We start from the raw sequence: 22,039 nt of genomic DNA on the forward strand, positions 1-22,039 counted from the left end.
TGTTGTTTTCAGGGAAGCTGACCAGCAATATATTTTCAGAAACGGTTTAGGATGTAGGGTTCACTATATTAAGCACAGGTTATTTCTCGACTATAAAGAAAAATGGGCTACTGACATCTGGCTCAAACCACAACTTAGAACATATAATCAAATTAAAAACATGTATAGTCCAGAAACTTATGTTACTTTACCCTTGGAAAGATCCAGAATATCTCTGTGTGCCCAGTTGAGAACTGGTACCCTCCCTCTGGCAATTGAGGTGGGCAGGTTCAATTCTATTGTTGAGGAGGAGAGACTTTGTACTGTATGTGTACTGGGTGTTGTTGAAGATGAATTTCATTTTTTTGTTTCATTGTACGTTATATGAGGAAGACTGCTTTTATTTGAGAAAATGCAAAACAAGAAGCCTGAGTTGTTCTGGTCAGGAGACGATGTTAGATTGGAATGGTTATTCAGAGAGGAAGTTTTCATAGTATCCATCCATCTATCTATCTTATCTCTTGAAAAGCAACATATCATCAGCATACAGTGTAATCTAACATTTAAAACAATTAGCCCCCAGCTGACAGTCCACAGCCCCACAGACTCAGCATCAAATGAGTCAAATTCCCTCTTGAAAAGCAACACATCATCAGCATACAGCGTAATCCCACACATAAAACAATTAGCCATCATCTGACTGTCCACAGCTGCACAGTGTAAAGAGATTTGGCGAGGACAATCTGTTTTGACAGGGTTTTTAGACGCAGGGGGATCCCCTTTTAGAAGCTTTCATCGTCATCATCATCATCATCATTGCCTTCCAAGATCAAAGGATTAGGTGACGGGACCCCCTGGGGATCCATGTAACTGGACTAGGCTTGTGTTAATCTGGCCTGCGGCTCAACTGTCTGCCCTCGCTAAAAAAGCACAATTAGGGAGCGGCTTTTAGTGCAGGCTGGCTAATAATGGGCTGGAGATATCCGCTTATGTCTCTGCTGGAAAGCGATATCTTCTTATTGGCCCAAACATATACAGTAAGTACTGATACAGGTGCTCAAATGAGACATTTCCACCACGCATACAGTATATAGTGCATTTTCTCCACTATAAATAAGTCATTAAAGATTTTCCCCACATACATCATGGATGAAAATCAATCAATTGTCAATTGGGACAAAAACCTAATGTAATCCAAATTTGATCATGCAGTTTGCATCATTATAATAGAAAAAAATCACACAAAAATGGGCAAAATTTATAAAAATTCACATCAGAGTAGCATTCAGGACCAGTGTTAAGACAATGTAGCTACTGCCATGTATATGCTATGATCTTTTGATTGTATTTTGATTGTGTTTTTGTGTTGTATGTCAAGTTATTGCTGTTTTTTCTTCCTTTGAGGACCACAGTGGCAAGTGACATTTTCTTGTGCTATCCTCTGGGGTCAACTATACATGAATTTGTTTTTATCATGTATTTTTTCCCCCAAATCAAATCAGATCAGATCAATGTTCCCCTCTAAGCTCATAGTTTGGTGACCTACATCTAATAATTTATCATACTGACCAAATAATAACGTCTTTGCCAAACCAGAAATCGAGTCTATTTATGTAAGCGCGTTTGGAGGTTTTGGTGGTAAATGAAATTAGATGCAAGGACTTGGCTGAAGTGTGCTTTTTGTCTCTTCTATAGCTGAAGTGACAGCCTCTACAAAGTGACATTGCATTGAACTTGGAACTTGTCTGAGATGCATCACAGTCAGAGAGAGACAATGGGGTCTGAACAAGAGAGAGAGAAGGGTGGGGGGGGGGGTGTGTCTGCATCCCATAATTTGTCAGCGTCCAGGAAAGGGAGCGGTCAGCGGGAGAGCAGCTGCTGTGTCATTGGTTTTACCTCTGCTCAGTGGCCTCTTGGGGGATGAAGAAAAAGAAGAAGACAGCTTCCTCCCAGAGTCGAAGATCGGAAACAAAAGTGCGATTCCTCACTCTCCTGCACTGCTGGGTTGAGACTAAGAGACACAATCTTTGTCACAGAGAGCAAAGATAATTTATCACATTCCTCTGCTCCTCTCGGGAGATGTAGAGAAAACAAGCTTCCTCCCTGTGTCGAAGACAGAAAACAAAGTGTGATCCCTCACTCTCCTGAGGCTGTCTTGTGCAAGAACTAGCGTGCTGCCTTCAAGTGCTCTTCGTAAGCTGCTACGTCCGAGTTCAGGAGTCGTTCTTAGGGTCAGAAATGATACCAAAACGGCGTTGACGTTGTAATTAATTTAATAGCTTTAAGTTGTCTACATCACACTTTAACCATCACACGCATTTGTATTGTTATGTTCCAATTCCGATATTTCCAACAGCACTTGAAGGCAGCAGCAGACTGAGAGAGGGTAATTGAAATGGGAGTGGGCGTGTGCTGACTGACATGCTTTGCCGCTGACCCTGGCCTTGCTCCAGTCTGGTCCTGATCAGCAGCTGCCTCTCACCGCCTAACCTCTGCCCTCCTCCTCCTCCTCTTTCTCTTTCTGCTCATACAGCCCCATTATCTGTCTCTCTCCTCCCCCTCCTCCTCCTCCTCTCTCCAAAACACACCTCCCTTTCCTATGCTTCTCTGTGGAGCATTTTTGAGCCTTTGTTTTAGGGGCACTCACGGTCCCTCTTTGGCTTTTGGACCCCTCTGGACACAGATGGTTCACGGAAAAGCTCTATGTGACGGCAGTTGTGATCAGAGTGGATAGTTAAAGCAGGATTTTTATGTTAAAATACACCTCTCTTATTAGCATAAGTAACAAAGTGGGGCTGCAGCAGAGAAGAGCATCCCATCCCCGCTAATTGAGATGCCGTAGATTCACCTTACTTTGCCCAAATAAATTCTGTTGTGGTCACTTTTCTGCCCACAGGAAGTGACACATCAAAACTTAGAAGCAAAATCCAAAACTGTCTCCTAAACAGCCACGAATAAGTGGCCCATCTAGAGAAACATTAGATCTTTTGCCTCTCTCGTTCCTTTGGTGTCATTACATTATTTCTGGGGTTTGAAGTTCATATTTTTTCAGTCAGTAACCTCTTGCTAACATTTAGTTAGTAGTATAGCTTTAAGGTAAAACATGGTCAAAAGCCAGGGATATTTTGACAAACCTTCAGTGGTTCTCAACGTGGGGTCCAGGGACCACCAGGGGTCCTTGAGGGGGTTCCAGGGGGTCCGCAGCAAATTGACAAATTGTTAAAGTTCAGCATTATTTATTACATTTACAAGAAGTTAACACAATTAGATAATGTAGAAGAATGATCATAGTTTCACTGTTATCTCTCTACCTGCAATACAGATAGTCATGGAATTCTGGACTAAATCATATCTGACAATAAAAATATTCTCAGATTTGGGTCTGAGAGACAAAACCTCATCAAATGGGGGTCCGTGGCCTTAATGTGGACTAAATTAGGTTGAGAATCACTGACCTAAGACTTAGTTTCCCCCAAGGCTAGACATTTTCTAAGTTTAAGTTTTATGGCTGCAGCTAGCTGATTAAATTGCATGAGAAAGATTGTATGTAATGTGTGTGTAACTCAGTATCTCTGAGTATGACAGCTACTAAGATACTTTTTCCGTTTTAAGCAGATTTTTACACCAATAATTTTACTTCTATTTAAGGCAAATTCATCAAACAGTACTTCAACATTACTTCTACTTGAGTAGGATACTTCAGCAGTCTTTCCACCCCTGGACCTTTCCAGAGTCTATAGAAATAGTCCTGAAGCTCTTGCCTTTGTCTAGTTACACGTCCTTAAAAGCCCCCGTGTGCTTTCTATGCTTGTGAATCAATAGACGGCACTCTCCAGAGCTCTTACCGTGCCCTTGGGGAGACTGAAAAATCTATTCAAAGGCATCTAAGCATGGTGGGGTATTGAGCTATATGTGCAAGTGTGTGTATAGGTGACTATTATGCGATTCTTCCAGTCAATTGAATTACTGTGGCATGATAAACTGGCAGTATTAAGTCTTATTGATTCGGATGGCATTGAGGTAGAACGCGACAAGACAGGATGAAATGTTAATGTTCCTTGTGGGGAAACTGGGTTGTTTGTTGCAGCGGCACATAGAAATAATACGATACAACAAAGGAAAATAGAGTAAGAATATAGCAAAATGGTCGGCTGGTGCGTATTTGAACATATGAAAATAGGCCAAATATACTGGAACACATCCAGGCAAACAGACAGAAGGTAAAAACATTTTATTTTCCAATAAAACTGAACATATTCAACCATATGCCATAGAACAAAGGCAACACATAAAAGTAGAACAAACATAAAATTCTCTCACGTCTTATAAAATGAACATCTTTCCATGTTGACATTTCCAAACAAAAAACATGTAAGACATCTTCAATTTCCATCTACTGTAGATCTTATTGGTCAAATCCAACCGGTGATATCGGCACCTTATTGATTTCCTTGGCATAAGGCGTTAAATTCCCTTTGATGAGAAGAGTCACATTCGGACACCCTTGCTCGACTCTGCAGACGCGTGCGGTGTGAATTTGAAGGCATGGAGGAAATAAATAGCTGGCGAGTGTGAAATTCGATACCGACAGATCAGCACAGAGGTCAGTCTCTGTCTCCGAAGTCTGAAGGCAGCAGATCTATACTGGCTGGGGTGTAGGATAGCTGCGATGCCTGGCACTCTGATATCAATGCACAGAACACAGCAGAATGTAAACCATAACTCTAGTAATTGTCAAACTAGACCCTACTTTCCCATCATTTTCTATCATACTGATTGATTCTGACCCAAATCTCATTAGTTGCTTCACTGTAGAACTACTTAACATCTTGCTTGCCTCTGTGCGGCTCGGTGCTTTTGGGGTCAATATTCCATTGGCTTGATGGAAAGTAGTTATGATTTAAAAACACCACATGCTTACAATAAGAACACTTCAGTTGCTGGTAGAAGAGAACTTACTGTACCAGCCACCAGACAGAAATGACTGGCATTTTTTTAGTGCCTGGTGCGGTAAACTGCTAAAACATGGTTACTGCAAGTAGAAATTCAGTCAATTCACATTATCATCTGCCATTTTCTTGGTATGCTAAGGCACAAATTGAGCAGCACACGAGACAAGACGATTATCATTATAACAACATGGTAATTGTGACTCAAACGAACATACGGAACAAGCGAAACTAGTGATAAAACAGAGGAAAGCTTCCATCTAGCCACTTCTTTTCAAATCAATCAGAGCTAACAGTGATGTAAAATTAGCAAATATCCAAGAAGCTATGGTAAATTTCCCTGAGTGACAAAGAGATTTAGCAGCAATACCAGAGGAAACCATAAGAAATCAAGACTGCGAACTCTCTGGAACTTCTCTTGGCTCTTTCCGAGTCATTTTTTTTATTGCAGCGTCCCTGTTGGAACATTCTCCTCACGATCCTGCTCCTCGTCAGGAGAGGCAGGAATCCAGATGCTCATTGATCTTTGACTCCTGCACCTTCGCTTGGCACACAGGACAGCTGACCGTCGGCGAGGAAGACGAGGAGGAAGACGAGGAGGAGGAGGAGGACGCAACATTATGCGGTCCAGCAAAGGGAGGGAGGGAGGAAGACGAGGAGGAAGAGGTGGTGGTGGTGGCAGTTCTTTGCTGCATTGCGGGTGACTTTGCCCTCGCCGACTCCCTGGCCACTGCTGATTCGGTGCCTAGGGTCTTCTGGAAGAAGTTGAAGATGTTGGCCGGGCCGCTGCGGTCGTCCCACGGCCTCTTCCTCGATGCCGGACCCCCACCGGACGCTCCTAAGATACTGCCACTGCTAGAGTCATTGAAGTACTTGGATTGTGTAGGTTTTGCGGGGCTGGATTGAGTTCCGGTTTGAACCACAGACGGGTATTTCGAGTGGTTGGCTTTGCTAGGGCTAGGCTTGGACGTGGTTGGAAAAGGAGAAACGTGGGTACTTTGCTGTTTGGAGAAGGGGGAAGAGGTAGAGATGGCGCTTTTGCTACTCCCGGCTGATGATGGCACTTCTCGTTTAGTCTCTGCTGGGGGGTTTGAGACGGTAGATCGACTCTCGAGGACTCTGTTGTTGAAGAGGTCTTGAACGGACCTTTGCTTGGTTTCGGGGATTTCTACTCCGCCGCTGTAGGGCTTGACAGTCCCGTGGGGTTTCGGGATTCTCACTGGCGAGCCGTTGATGCTGACGAAGACTCTAGTGTTACTGACGGACCTCTTTACGGGCGGCTTCGGCCCACCGGAGACCCCTGGTCTGACGGAGGGCGAGACGCTGGAGATCCCTTTGGCCGGGTTATCCGGGCCAGAACGGACAGGGGAGGGGAAGCTTTTGGTCGGGGATGGAGGGGAGAAGAAGGGTTTCTTGGGAGAGGAGACAGGGCTGGACTCGGATGTTTTCACGACGGGCCCTGGTGGTTTGTGAGAGGGGGAGGAAGATGTGGAAGACTGAGACTTCCCACCAAGTAGGAAGCCTTTCCCGCTAAATGGGATAAGGTTCCTGATATCCTGTAACCCAGAACCTGAGAGGGGGGGAAAAGGATAAAATAATAAGTGAGAGACCTCTTCGTAAAAATCGGATATTGGCTAGCCAGTGTCATCAACGTACGATTTGATGTGCGTAAAACCTGCAGTGAAATAAGGACCTGCTAACCCACCTAAGTGAATTTCATTAGTCTGGCTTTCAGAGTTTTAGTGTCCCATGATGGTCTAAATACCGTTTCAGAGGCTTTTCCACCCTGACAAGAATACAATTCTTGGGGAAACACTGAATACTTGTATTGGTCAAAATATTGACTCGGTACAAATATTGAATCGGCACAAAAATATTGGTTACTGGCAGCTTCAATCCAAAAATATTGGTATCAGCCTTCAAAAACCCTTATCAGTCCAACCCTAATTGTGTGTCACAGCATTGAAATTGTATGGTTATCATTATGTCTTATGTTCCACAACATCCAGCTAACAAAACACAGTCATTTATGAATATTATTGCTGAATATAGATGGAAAGGCTCATCACCTGTAGTTGTACTGGAAGGCTTTCCACTTCCTAACGCCTTCTTCTCTGGGATCTTCTTATCCTTGGTACCGTCTTTCTTGCCTTTCTTCCCGTATCCCTCGGGCTCCTTGACCTTGGTGTAGGTCCCCCCGCAGGTCCTCTGGTGATCCCCCCACCAGGGGTCCTGGGCCGAGGGCGCCCGGTTCATGGCCCTCTTCACGTAGCCGAAGTAGGGCTTGCGGCTCTGGCAGGGCCCGTCGCACCGCCACCAGTGCTGCCGGTACACATCGACCTCGTCGTGGAATGTGTGGTAGACCTGAACAGAGGAGAGAGAGGGAGGGAAGAGAGGGAGGAGAGAAAGACGGAATTCTGGCTTAGAACGTTAACATCCCGGTAGAACATGAATGTCAGAGCTGTAATGACACTTTCATCCGATTGTTCGTAACTTACCTAACTAAGAATTTAATCTTATTCTATTGTTACACTCTCTGCATGTCTCTCTGGATAAGACCATCAGCTAAAATGTGGAATATGGAAGTTGCACCTACGCTAATTTTGGTCCCGCTGGCCGTGTTGATCCTGTTCATGTGTTTACAGAACTCGGGTCCGTGTCCGTCCCGGTCTCGATTGTTCTGGGTCACGAACAGCAGCGCGTGGATCATTTCGTGGAGGAGAGTCTGGAGGGAGAGGGTTTGAACAACAGGTTACATATATAATATCATAAACATACATAACAAATTTTGACTGAGCAGACTTGTTCTTTTTCAGCGATTCCAGCTCCACACTCATGCAGTTTCACACATTGTAGCCGGGACCTGGGAGACCAGTACATCCACAGTCTTCTACTGTTAGCCGCTGAGCAGAGTTTCAAGTTTTCTCCAGCGTTGTTCCAGATAATGAGGATGTAATAACTAAAACATGATGCGTTTGGTCCTCTTTATCCTCACATTACTAATTCTACAGTTAAATAATGTCATTAGAGGTACACCAATTGTATTTGTAGTGTTGGGTTCAGCATCAATGCAGCAACCTGTTAATCTATTCTGAATAAACTATTTTTGAGAGTTCTTCAATAAGCTGTTTGAACAGTGTACACAAAATGAGAGGCAATATCCACTAGTGTATGTTATGTAGCCTATTCTCAATTATATTTTTATCATTTATTATTATTTCCTTTCATGACTGAGGATTATTGTACACTGATGAGTGCATAATTTGATCAAATGAATAAATCAACATATTTTATAACAGGCCAATACTAGGCGGCATGAATGACAGTATACTGAGTAGTACTTGGATCAGTATCGGCTGATCTTCTTAATGAAGCACTTGGTGCTCAGATTGGACTGGTGTACCTCTAATAAGGTAATAAGGTCAGTGGTTCTCAATGTGGGGTCCGGGGACCACCAGGGGTCCTTGAGTGGGTTCCAGGGGGTCCCCAGCAAACTGATGAATTGTTAAACTTCAGCATTATTCCATTTACAAGAAGTTAACACAATTAAAGAATGTAGAAGAATGACTATTGTGATCATAGTTTCACTGTCATCTCTCTACCTACAAAACAGATAGTCATTGAATTCTGGACCAAATCATATCTGACAATAAAAATATTCTCAGCTTTGGGTTCGAGACAAAATCTCATCAAATGGGGGTCCGTGGCCCTGATGTGGACTAAATTTGGGGTCCTTGCCATAAAAAAGGTTGAGAATCACTGACTAAGGTAATAAGGTAATAATCCACCTCACCTCCACCAGGTCTTTCCTGGGTCTCAGCTTCAGCAGGGGCTCGCTGAGTCTGATTGAACACAGTCCACCTCGGCCCTCATAAGAACACACACCAGCACATCTAAAGGGAGATGAGACAGGGAGAACAAGAAGAGATATTAGAGACAGGACACACACTTCTTTCATAACCTACAGTACACAGAGAACCACACCTTAGGAAACACCTTGACTATTGGTAAAGGTCCATGCCCCATAAAATGTAACATGACATCCCACTACTGTAATTGGAGAGCGGTTTGTGTGTTTGTGTGTCCCACCATGGAGGAGAGGAGAGTAGGAGAGGAGGAGAGGAGAAGAGGAGAAGAGACAAGGAGAGGAGAGGAGAGGAGAGGAGAGGAGAGGAGAGGAGAGGAGAGGAGAGGAGAGGGGAAAGGAAGAGAGGAGAGGAGAGGAGAGGAGAGGAGAGGAGAGGAGAGGAGAGGAGAGGAGAGGGGAAAGGAGAAGAGGAGAGAGGAGAGGAGACAAGGAGAGGAGAGGAGAGGAGAGAGGAGAGGAGGAGAAAGGAGAGGAGAGGGGAGAGGAGACAAGGAGAGGAGAGGAGGAGAGGAGACAAGGAGAGGAGAAGGAAGAGGAGAGGAGAGAGGAGACAAGGAGAAGAGACAAGGAGAGGAGGAGAGGAGAGGAGAGGAGAGGAGAGGAGAGGAGAGGGGAAAGGAGGAGAGGAGAGGAGAGGGGAAAGGAGAAGAGGAGAGATGAGAGGAGACAATGAGAGGAGAGGAGAGAGGAGAGGAGAGGGAAGAGGAGAGGAGACAAGGAGAGGAGACAAGGAGAGGAGGAAAGGAGAGGAGACAATAAAATGCCCCATAAAATGTAACATGACATCCCACTACTGTAATTGGAGAGCGGTTTGTGCTTTTGTATGTCCCACCATGGAGGAGAGGAGAGTAGGAGAGGAGGAGAGGAGAAGAGGAGAAGAGACAAGGAGAGGAGAGGAGAGGAGAGGAGAGGAGAGGAGAGGGGAAAGGAGAAGAGGAGAGAGGAGAGGAGACAAGGAGAGGAGAGGAGAGGAGAGGAGAGGAGAGAGGAGAGGAGGAGAAAGGAGAGGAGAGGAGACAAGGAGAGGAGAGGAGGAGAGGAGAGAGGAGAGGAGACAAGGAGAGGAGAAGGAAGAGGAGAGGAGAGAGGAGACAAGGAGAAGAGACAAGGAGAGGAGGAGAGGTGATGAGAGGAGAGGAGAGGGGAAAGGAGGAGAGGAGAGGAGAGGGGAAAGGAGAAGAGGAGAGAGGAGAGGAGACAAGGAGAGGAGAGGAGAGGAGAGAGGAGAGGAGGAGAAAGGAGAGGAGAGGGGAGAGGGGAGAGGGGAGGGGAGAGGAGACAAGGAGAGGAGAGGAGAGAGGAGAGGAGAGGGAAGGGGAGAGGAGAGAGGAGACAAGGAGAGGAGACAAGGAGAGGAGGAAAGGAGAGGAGACAATAAAATGCCCCATAAAATGTAACATGACATCCCACTACTATAATTGGAGAGCGGTTTGTGTGTTTGTATGTCCCACCATGGAGGAGAGGAGAGTAGGAGACAAGGACAGGAGGAGAGAGGAGAGGAGACAAGGAGAGGAGGAGAAGAGACAAGGAGAGGAGAGGAGGAGAGGGGAGAGGAGAAGAGGAGAGGAGAGGAGACAAGGAGAGGAGGAGAGGAGACAAGGAGAGGAGAGGAGGAGAAGAGACAAGGAGAGGAGAGGAGGAGAGAGGAGAGGAGAAGACGAGAGGAGAGAGGAGACAAGGAGAGGAGAGGAGAGAGGAGATGAGACAAGGAAAGGAGAGGAGAGGAGGAGAGGAGACAAGGAGAGGAGAGGATAGAGGAGAGGGGGAGAGAGAGAGAGGAGATGAGACAAGGAAAGGAGAGGAGAGGAGGAGGTTATAAATTCTAGTACATATTATCCACCAAGCAGCACTTCATCTCAATTTAACTGCAATATTTAATTCCCAGATTTTTGAATGGAGTTTGGTGTGATATTCTCTCCATGTAAGAGAGGGAGAAAGGAATGTGTCAGTGCTGTAAATAGGCTTTACTTGCCTTGATATGTAGATTATACTTAGACACAGTATGTTCACCACCAGTAAGTGTGAGGGGATGTATGTGTGTGTGTGTGTGTGTGTGTGTGTGTATGGGAAGGGGGGGGATTATAGGTTTATTTCATTGTTTTTGTGTTTTTGTTGTTTAATGTATGCTACTATGTTGGGCTGGCCAGTTGAATGGAAATAAGATTGCAAATTGAAAAACGCATTAATCACCCTGCATCCACTCACTATGTTGTTAAGACAGCATAGGGCTAGGTGACTTACAGTGTCATTCTCGGGCTCCATTTGACCTCCACTCCACTGAGTTTCCCCCAGAAGAACATGTCGTTGAACTCCAGAAACATGGCTCTGACATCGGGACTGGGGTCCAGCATCTCCCAGGTCGCATCCACGATGGACAGCGGCCTCTCGGGCTGGGCAGCCGGCTGCGAGTAGGGAACGACATCGCTGCCACGTCCCGCTACCTCCACTTTTCGTTTCTTACTACTTTGTCCGAAGTCGTTATCATCAAAGCTGTTTGATGAAAACAACGACGCGTCGTATTCGTTGTTGAACTGCTCCTGCAGCTGAATGGCGAGCAGAAAATCCTCGTCCATATCAACAAAGCAGAGGACGAGGGTGATGTAAGTTAATGTTAGCCGTTAATGTTAGCTAACGTTGTGATCGCTACCAGTTAGTTTAGGTAACTAGCTAACGTAACTCATACAGAGCTATCAAACATCAAGTGACAGCATCACCGTGGCCCGAATAACGGCCTGTCAAATCGCATATCTATATAAATATCCTCATGTCTAACGATACAAGCAAAACGTTAATATCCCGGTGATAAGCAATGACTGTCAGTCCAAAGCTAACACGTTAGCGCCAACTTCGCTTTACCAGTGTCAAGACACCCAGAATACAAACATAAGACTTTCGGTAATATTTTTCAAAATAAAACATTTATTGAAGAACATAATTTTGCAACGTTTTTGAGTAATACAAATCACCAAATTGAACGTAAGAATGCATTAAGGAGACTTTGTAGTTCATAAAATAGAATTGGTGTTTGTTTTTAATGTCTGTTTCATATCATAACAGGACGGTTTTTGACTTGTTTTTTTCCAAACGTGTCAAAGTTTTGCTTTTATTTTGAAGCCAAATCGCTTATTTTCCGGTCTCATTCTGACTAACTCCGGCGAACTTGTCGTAGCTTTTCGCTTTGAATAATTTTCATGTTTACGTTTTGCGGGTACACTAAGGCATTCTGGGATATGTAAGCCATCCATAGTAGATACTTGGCCAACTGAAACAGTACTCGGGGTTTTGCCATTGTAGCCGTTTAGCGCAATAAAAAATAAGCAATCATTCATATTATCTACGTACCAGCCAGTAAATGTCACGTAAAAACATATTAATAAAATGTGTATTATCTTTTAAATGAATAACCAATTGTTGTGATCAAACTAATCATGCTATTTGTTGGCCAACCTTTTTCTGGATCCCGTGACGTTCCAGGGTGTCAACCAGCTTCCAGCTTCCTGTTTGGGTTGCAAGCGGACATGAACTCTCTCTCTCTTTCACCTCTTTCATGAATTAATCTTAAAGTCTGTCAACAAATTGTCGAAACAAGTAAACGACACAAGGTAAAAGATGACGGACACGGGAAGTCGACTGCGGAAGCAGCTGGAATCGGCCAATTTCGACCCGCAAAATTACGTCAAGCAGCTGTCGCAGCAGTCCGACGGCGACCGAGACCTGCAGGAGCACCGACAAAAAATCCAAACGTTAGCCGACGAAACGGCCCAGAACCTGAAGAAGAATGTGTACAAGAACTACCGGCAGTTCATCGAGACGGCCAAGGAGATTTCCTACCTGGAGAGCGAGATGTACCAGCTCAGCCACATCCTGACGGAGCAGAAGAGCATCATGGAGAGCATCACCCAGGCCCTGCTGTCCACCGACAAGGACGAGACGTCCAAGGAGATGCTGGCCGCCTTCCCCAAAGAGACCGAGGAGCTCAAGCAGAGGACGCTGACGTCACTGCTGGAGAAGGTGGAAGGCGGGAAGAACATCATGGACACCCCGGGGAGGCACCTGGTCTACAACGGCGACCTCGGCGAGTACGACGTGGACAACATGGCCCCCGTCCAGAAGGTCCACGCCTTCCTCATGAACGACTGCCTGCTCATCGCCACCTGGCTGCCCAACCGTCGCGGCGCGGTCAAATACAAGTACAACGCCCTCTACGACCTGGAGAGCTTCGCCGTGGTCAACGTGAAGGACAACCCGCCCGTGAAGGACATGTTCAAGATCCTCATGTTCCCGGACAGCCGCATCTTCCAGGCGGAGAACAGCAAGGTGAAGAAGGAGTGGCTGGAGATCCTGGACGAAACCAAGAAGAACAAGGCGACCAAAGACCGGCGCAAGAAGGAGGAGGAGGTGGTGGTGGCGGTGGCGGCGGCGGCGCCCAGCTCCCCGGCGAGGCCCGAGGCGTCCACCAACCCGTTCGACGTGGACGACGACGACGACGGGCACGGGCCGGCCGACGGCGCCGAGGAGAGCGTGGACCTGAGCCCGGAGTGGATCCAGGAGCTGCCGGAGGACCTGGACGTGTGCATCGCGCAGCGGGACTTCGAGGGCGCCGTGGACCTGCTGGACAAGCTCAACGAGCACCTGAGGGGGCAGCCGGTGACGCCGCGGGTCAAGGAGCTGCGGGCCAAGGTGGAGGAGCGCGTGCGGCAGCTGACGGAGGTGCTGGTGTTCGAGCTGTCGCCGGACCGGTCGCTGCGCGGCGGGCCCAAAGCCACGCGGCGGGCCGTGTCCCAGCTCATCAGACTAGGTCCGTCACCCTTCAAGCGAACCCCCCGCTTCACATTTACACACAGTTACATACATTCACACTGGGAGCTGCCCAGTATAACCACAGTCTTCTACTGGTGGGCCACTGAGCAGCTCTACTGCAGTTGGGGGTTCAGTGCCACTGCCTTGCTCAAGGGCACTTCAGCAGTAGTTGTTGAGTAGTTGTTGTTCCATTTAAACTACAACAGTGGTTCTCAAACTTTTTCATATCAAGGACCCCTAATTTAGTCCACATTTGGGCCCCGGACCCCCCCATTTGATAAGACCTTGTCTCTCAAACCCAAATCCGAGAATATTTTTACTATTAGATATGATTTTGTGCAGAATCCCATGACTATCTGTATTGTAGGTAGAGAGATAACAGAGAAACTATGATCAAAACAGTCATTCTCCTACATTTTCTAATTGTGTTAATTTGTAAATTGAATTAATGGTGAAGTTTAACAGTTCATCAGTTTGCTGGGGACCCCCTGGAACTCCCTCAACGACCCCTGGTGGTCCCCGGACCCCACGTTGAGAACCACTGAACTACAATACTTTTGCATACAGTAGTGGAATACATTTGAATACTGACCTTAGAGGCCTAGTCTAGTCTAGTCTTGTTTATTTACACTACCAGTGTAAAGTGTGGTGTGTCCAAAGTGTGGACACACCACATTTTTCTTTATTTTTACTATTTTCCACGTTTTAGAATAATAGTCAAGACATCAGAACTATGAAATAACACAACTGAAAAACACAAAAAAGTGTTAAACAAATCCAAACTATCTTATATTTCAGATTCTTTAAAGTAGCCGCCCTTTGCCTTGATGGAAAGGCAAAGGCTTTGGAAATAAATTCATACATAGGATCAACTTCACTATTTATATTTGTCTAAGAAACACATTTCAAGCATTTAATCAGAAGCCTTTAGATCAAAATGGCTTTAAGAGAATGAAAAACATAGAACACTCAATCAGGTGTGTCAAAACTTGACTTGTAGTGTAGATGCCCATTTATCACAAGCAAGACTTAAATGGCTTTACATATCATCTTATACATGTCATATACCATACTAGATCATATATGCTTACTACACACATATATATATATATAGAGGCTGTTGAAGTCTCCTGGAAGATAAATCAACTGTGCCTCCAGGGGTTTCACACACATTCAATATGCATCATAATGTAGATCTATTTTTAGCACCTGCTATTTTTGGACGTTTCAAGATTACAAACCCTGATGTCCCCACACACACTCCTTGATTTATTTTTTTGTTATACTGTCAGTGTGAGTGTGTTTATTTCCAAGTTCGCCCAAACAATGTCCCCTGCCATTCCTTGAACTAATTGCCACATAGTAATTCATAAGATTCAAGAACACTTCCAATATAGGTTAGATTGGATTACATTTTTTTGTGATCCCTGTAGGGACATTTGGGGGCTTTACAGCAGCAAAGAAAGACACATTTAAAGCACATCAAATCAAATAAACAGAAACGACAATAATCCAAATCATCTAGCTATAGCAGCCATCATAAATACCATCACAGTCTAGGCAGACATTTAAAGTGCATATCGATAACCGTATACCTGAGCATAAACCATTGAAAGCATCAATAAACAGAAACCACAATAATCCAAAATCATCTATAGCAGCCATCATACATATCCAGGCAGTCCAGGCAGACATTTAAAATACATGCTGATAACTGTATACCAATAATTATAACAATAATAATAATAATAATAACAATAAAAATAACAATATATAAATGAGAATCGAGCAAATGGGGTGTATCCAACACAACACAGTCAACAGTTACAACAATAGAACATATTCAATAAAAATAACTTCACAGCATATATGCAGAATGTGCAAAATTCTAGCAGTAGAACCTGCTGAGACAGCTACGGAAGAGGATTAGGGCCACATGTGAAAATTTTATTTGAGTTCTGAGTTTAAAGTCAGAATTCTGACTTTAAACTCAGAACTCAAATAAATTAAGTCAGAATTCTGACTTTAAACTCAGAACTCAAATAAATTAAGTCAGAATTCTGACTTTAAACTCAGAACTCAAATAAATTTTTCACATGTGGCCCTAATCCTCTTCCGTAGACAGCGGAATTGAACGGGAAATGCGGCCGATGTGGAAAAAAAATCAAGGTGAAGCGATAGCGTTATGTGCAATAAGCGGTATAACAGCGGAGAAAATATGAAAATCCGTATTGTTATGTTGTCACATTATCCATAACGAACACACGCGACCAACGTTATTGCCCTTCTGCCGCGCTCCAGGCCAGTCCACCAAGGCGTGCGAGCTGTTCCTGAAGAACCGCGCCGCCGCCGTCCAGACGGCCATCCGGCAGCTGCGGATCGAGGGCGCCACGCTGCTCTACATCCACAAGCTCTGCAACATCTTCTTCACCGGCCTGCTGGAGACGGCCAAGGAGTTCGAGACGGACTTCGCCGGGACCACGGGCTGCTACTCGGCCTTCGTGGTCTGGTCGCGCTCGGCCATGCGGATGTTCGTGGACGCCTTCAGCAAGCAGGTAGGCGGGAGGGAGAACCAGAGGGGCATAAGTGACCTTTTTAGGGCGAAAATGAGTTATATATATATATCCGACAGAAAAAAAACCCATAGCAATTTAAAAGACATTTCCTGCATTTCTACACTACCTAACCTCTTGGATTAAGTCAAGAAACAGCAACCCTGTATATTGTTAACCAAAAATGTAAAATTATGTTATATTACTAGATTTCAGCATTGAGGTATTTACATTCATGATTTTGCATAGGCATACCAACCTAAAAACCTATTATTGGGAATCGGAAGAAAGTTTCAGAGCGACAGACACAGAGCGTCCCCGTAACCATAGTATACATATTTGACATGTTCTGTTGTCTATTTTTGATTTGCCAAATGGTTATTTGGCCAGGTTTAATGTAATTAATTGTTATTCAGTGAACTAATATGATATTGATAGATATTTTATGTCAATCAGATGTATCAATGGCAAAATGATCAGTCGTCAAAAACAGTATAGAAATTAAACTTTATTAAATTCTGTTGAGATGGTCAAGTTATGTTTAGAAATCAGTTGAGGACCTCCAGAAGTTTACATCACCTGAAAGCCCTCTGTTGTTACATTGCAGTATGTGCACTTTTACACAAATATGTAAAAAAAAAGTGAAGGAATGTGGAAATCATTATCACTCCCAATTCACAGAAAAAAAAAATTTGTTCAAAAGGAAGATAATCACAATGGACTCTGTAGGTGGTTGGTTATTTGGCGAAATGGCTAAACAATTAGTTATTTGGCCAAATGGTTATTATTAATGTTTTAACAAAATTAATTACATTCAATGAACTAATATGATATAAGGATTATTTTTATATGATATTTTATATAATAACAATGGATTACTGTTACTTTTTAACTCATTAATGTAAAGCTTTTTTCATATTTTCATCAGATACACCCTTTTTTTCATATTGTATATGAGATAAAATCTTGGTTCCAAAAAGGTGCATGTGACTCTTCCAAATAAAAAAAAAAAAGATAGAAAAATATTTTTTTCAATGAATGTCAAAATATTGTTCATTAAGTATATTGTCATCCACATGTTTATGAAGTTTTCATGTTAAAGATTGAATTTAATAAACAAAGTCAGGACAAAGTATGGTCATTTTTTGTTTTGGCTCTCCTGTAAAGTTGGTCAAATGTCACTTACGCCCCTCTGGTTCTCACCCCTCGATATAAGGATATTTTTATATGGTATTTTATATTATAACGATGGATTACTGTTACTTTTTAACTCATTAATGTAAAGCTTTTTTCATATTTTCATCAGATACACCCTTTTTTCATATTGTATATGAGACAAAATCTTGGTTCCAAAAAGGTGCATGTGACTTTCTTCCAAATAAAAAAAAAAAGATAGGTCATTTTTTGTTTTGGCTCTCCTGTAAAGTTAATCAAATGTCACTTACGCCCCTCTGGCTCTCACCCCTCCATATATGGCTAGTCTCAGCTTCCGGTATGGGCTACCAGAGGGCGTGTTTCCTCCTCTGAAAGCCCTCTTGTGAAAATCCCTGTCTTCACCAGGTGTTCGACAGTAAGGAGAGCCTGTCGACGGCGGCGGAGTGCGTGAAGGTGGCTAAGGAGCACTGCAGGCAGCTGAACGACATCGGCCTGGACCTCACCTTCACCCTGCAGTCCCTGCTGGTCAAAGACGTGCAGGCGGCGCTGCAGAGCTACAAGGAGATCATCATCGAGGCCACCAAGCACCGCAACTCCGAGGAGATGTGGAGGAGGATGAACCTCATGACCCCCGAGGCCCTGGCCAAACTCAAGGTGGGCTTTTGGTTTTTTTTCTTGTCTCGTTCTTCTCTCCTTTCCTCTCCTCTCTCACGGTTCAGACGGGGGAAAGTCAAGGAATCAGCCAATAGCACACTGCAAAAAGTATTAAGGCAGGTCAACTTAAAAACAGAAGTTTCCTTGCTGCCTTAAAATTGTGAGTTGACTGAAGTAGTACTGAATAGTTAGGTCAAAGATCATTAGTTGGTTGTTCTAATGTAGAAAAGCGAACTGAGTGAAATTAAGACAATAAGTTCAATCAACAAATGTCTAGTCATGCTGATTTCCAAGTTGAATGCATTAATTGATGAACTGAAATCCAGTGTTATTTACTTTTTTCACAAGGTTTGCTAGGTTTAAGTTTGAGTTCCTCTTGTATCACATGATTAATACACAGTTCAGGATATAGTATGCAAATGCAATACTTACTTGTAGTGGATTGTACTTGCCATGTGCATCAGAGAGAAACTTACTTGATTGTGAATTCCCAGATACATAGATAAGATAGATAGTAGATTTTATCATGTTTTCTTTTTTTTTTTTTTTTTTTTCTTTTTATCAGAAATTGACCTATGATTCACCAAACATACATACATACATAACAAGTCTCTATCCTGTAACTTCATTCAAACCAGAAGAAGGAAGAGTTTCTGGAGAGTTAAACCGAATGCAATGCATACTGGGAAGTCTGCAAATAAACTAACAGTGTTGAGTTTAGTGAATGCTTTATAAACTAACAGTGTTGAGTTTGGTGAATGCTTTATAAACTAACAGTGTTGAGTTTGGTGAATGCTTTATAAACTAACAGTGTTGAGTTTGGTGAATGCTTTATAAACTAACAGTGTTGAGTTTGGTGAATGCTTTATAAACTAACAGTGTTGAGTTTGGTGAATGCTTTATAAACTAACAGTGTTGAGTTTGGTGAATGCTTTATAAACTAACAGTGTTGAGTTTGGTGAATGCTTTATAAACTAACAGTGTTGAGTTTGGTGAATGCTTTATAGACTAACAGTGTTGAGTTTAGTGAATGCTTTATAAACTAACAGTGTTGAGTTTGGTGAATGCTTTATAAACTAACAGTGTTGAGTTTAGTGAATGCTTTATAGACTAACAGTGTTGAGTTTGGTGAATGCTTTATAGACTAACAGTGTTGAGTTTGGTGAATGCTTTATAGACTAACAGTGTTGAGTTTAGTGAATGCTTTATAGACTAACAGTGTTGAGTTTGGTGAATGCTTTATAGACTAACAGTGTTGAGTTTAGTGAATGCTTTATAAACTAACAGTGTTGAGTTTAGTGAATGCTTTATAAACTAACAGTGTTGAGTTTAGTGAATGCTTTATAAACTAACAGTGTTGAGTTTAGTGAATGCTTTATAAACTAACAGTGTTGAGTTTAGTGAATGCTTTATAGACTAACAGTGTTGAGTTTAGTGAATGCTTTATAAACTAACAGTGTTGAGTTTAGTGAATGCTTTATAAACTAACAGTGTTGAGTTTGGTGAATGCTTTATAAACTAACAGTGTTGAGTTTAGTGAATGCTTTATAGACTAACAGTGTTGAGTTTAGTGAATGCTTTATAGACTAACAGTGTTGAGTTTAGTGAATGCTTTATAAACTAACAGTGTTGAGTTTAGTGAATGCTTTATAAGGTGTTCTTTCAACCCGTAATTTTAAGTCACAAGATGTGAACTCACGATTTTAAGTCATGAAGCTCATAACTAGCACTTTTAAGTTGAACTTGACAAACACATCTATATACATTGTGTTAATGGATAAAGATGAGTTGATTTCACTAAATTGAGTTTTTACAGTGCATATGGCCATTTCAGTAGCATGCTTTTTACCATTAGATTTCAAGGCTTTACACAGATTTGGGTTTGGGGTTTAGCTACTCTTTCATGTACATTTCCATCTCCACCTTCTTCCCTGCAGGAGGAGATGCGCGGCTGCGGCATGGGCACCTTCGAGCAGTACACGGGCGACGACTGCTGGGTGAACCTGAGCTACACGGTGGTGGCCTTCACCAAGCAGCTGATGAGCTTCCTGGAGGAGGGCCTGAAGCTCTACTTCCCCGAGCTGCACATGGTGCTGCTGGAGAGCCTGCCGGAGATCATCCTGGTGGCCGTGCAGCACGTGGACTACAGCCTGCGCTGCGAGCAGGACGGCGAGAAGAAGGCCTTCATCCTGCAGAACGCCACCTTCCTCTACGACACCGTGCTGCCCGTGGTGGAGCGGCGCTTCGAGGAGGCCGTGGGCAAGCCGGCCAAGCAGCTGCAGGACCTGAGGAAGAGCACCAGGCCGCTGCGGATCAACCCCGAGAGCACCACGTCCGTGGTCTGAGGGCCGCCGGGGGTAGGACAGGGGGGGGGAAAGAACACTAACCTTTACCGACTGTTGCGGCAATGGCAGTTCCTACTATTTAGGAATAACCAGTCGATGTGTTCACCTGTGGCTCTGAGGCTGCAGGACAGAAGGACTGGATTCTAACTCGCTTATTCCATATGATAGGGGAGACTCATACGTCTGCTATACCAGTGGTTCTCAACGTGGGGTCCGGGGACCACCAGGGGTCCTTGAGGGGTTTCCAGGGCGTCCCCATTAAATTGATGAATTGTTAAACTTCACCATTATTTAATTAAGAAGTGAACACAGTTAGAGGATGTAGAAGAAAGACTGTTTTGATCATAGTTTCACTGTTATCTCTCTACCTACAATGCTGATAGTGATGGAATTCTGTGCAAAATCATATCTAACAATAAAAATATTTGCAGATTTGGGTTTGATAGACAAAATCTCATCAAATGGGGGGGGTCCGTAGCCCTAATGTGGACTAAACTAGGGGTCCTTGATATGAAAACGGTTGAGAATCACTGTGCTATACAATCAGAGCAGTATGTACTTCGAGTTCAGGGTGCAGGGTCACAGCTGGCAAAGTGCACTGTTCTTCAGAGTTGAGAAAAACATACCATGAATACACGGTTCCTCAACGCACATTTCGTTGAAACAGCTGACCCGATTGACCCCGTTTTTGTTGAAATTTGATTAGGGCTGCAGCTAACGATTATTTTCATCGTCGATTAATCTGTCGATCGTTTTCTCGATTAATCGATTAGTTGTTCGGTCTATAAAATGTCAGAAAACGGTGAAAAAATGTGGATCAGTGTTTCCCAAAGCCCAAGATGACGTCCTCAAATGTCTTGTTTTGTCCACAACCCAAAGATATTCAGTTTACTGTTATAGAGGAGGAAAGAAACCAGAAAATATTCACATTTAAGAAGCTGGAATCAGAGAATTTTGACTTATTTTGCTTAAAAAAATTACTCAAACCGATTAATCGATTATCAAAATAGTTGGCGATTAATTTAATAGTTGACAATAGTTGCAGCTCTAAATTTGATTTCGCAATTGAATCACGGAAAGTGTCCAAAATCTGAATTTGCATATCTATGTATTCTGCCCTGGGGATCTGTTGTCTATGCTGTTTGTTGAGCACAGTTTTAAAGTATAACCATGTGATTTGATGTGGATGTGAGCTCATTCAAGTGGACAAAACAGTGATTCAAACTAACCCAGCTTTGATTGTGAGGCTATGGGACAGTTACTGTACACTTAGGTGTATTCTAGCATAATGAAGAAAGGAATAACTGATAAAAAAGGGATGAGAGATGAAGCAAATGCACTGGTAAATGTTGACACGTTTGTCAAAATGAATGAGTTTGTACAGCCTGTGTAACCAATAAGCAATTAAATGCCAACATTATGCACAACCACAATCTTTGTTTTCTTTACTGGAAGAAAGATGTTAGTTGCACTCAAACAGTGTAGGATGCTTTTTTCCCCAAGGACTTCCTGAGTCTTGTGAATGTGTGTGTTCTTAATATGTAGTATATATATATAATATGTAGTAATATGTAATATGTTGCCCTCTTGTGGCGGTACAAAACCTGGAAACATGGAAGTGGATGGAGTGGGAATAGGATGGTGGATGCACAATATGCAGATGTTCAGGCAATCTTTCATATGTCTGGGAAATCTGTTATTTGTCATTTCACTTTTTTTTTTTTTTTATCAAAATGA

At 43.4% G+C, this 22,039-nt stretch overlaps 2 protein-coding genes across 2 annotated transcripts; one reads left to right on the forward strand and one right to left on the reverse strand.

Annotated features, from left to right (window-relative positions):
- Positions 1 to 4,300: 4,300 nt before the first annotated feature.
- sprtn (SprT-like N-terminal domain) lies at positions 4,301 to 11,553 on the reverse strand. The gene is made up of 5 exons (XM_071530042.1): positions 11,038 to 11,553; positions 8,722 to 8,821; positions 7,525 to 7,653; positions 6,998 to 7,292; positions 4,301 to 6,498 (listed from the first exon to the last, which is right to left on the reverse strand). The coding sequence occupies exons 1-5, from the start codon at positions 11,367 to 11,369 to the stop codon at positions 5,420 to 5,422; spliced, it is 1,935 nt and encodes a 644-aa protein (XP_071386143.1). The 5' UTR covers positions 11,370 to 11,553; the 3' UTR covers positions 4,301 to 5,419.
- Positions 11,257 to 21,726, forward strand: exoc8 (exocyst complex component 8). The gene is made up of 5 exons (XM_071530041.1): positions 11,257 to 11,396; positions 12,271 to 13,594; positions 15,898 to 16,151; positions 17,709 to 17,957; positions 19,895 to 21,726. Exons 2-5 carry the CDS (start codon positions 12,406 to 12,408, stop codon positions 20,300 to 20,302), a joined length of 2,100 nt encoding a protein of 699 aa, XP_071386142.1. The 5' UTR covers positions 11,257 to 11,396; positions 12,271 to 12,405; the 3' UTR covers positions 20,303 to 21,726.
- The last annotated feature ends 313 nt before the right edge of the window (positions 21,727 to 22,039 follow it).

Source organism: Centroberyx affinis, unplaced genomic scaffold, assembly GCF_046629955.1.
Source record: "Centroberyx affinis isolate AG114_WGS23_722 - 3 ecotype Tasmania unplaced genomic scaffold, CSIRO-AGI_Caff_v1 ptg001864l_1, whole genome shotgun sequence".
In the NCBI taxonomy this organism is placed as follows: Eukaryota; Metazoa; Chordata; class Actinopteri; order Beryciformes; family Berycidae; genus Centroberyx; species Centroberyx affinis.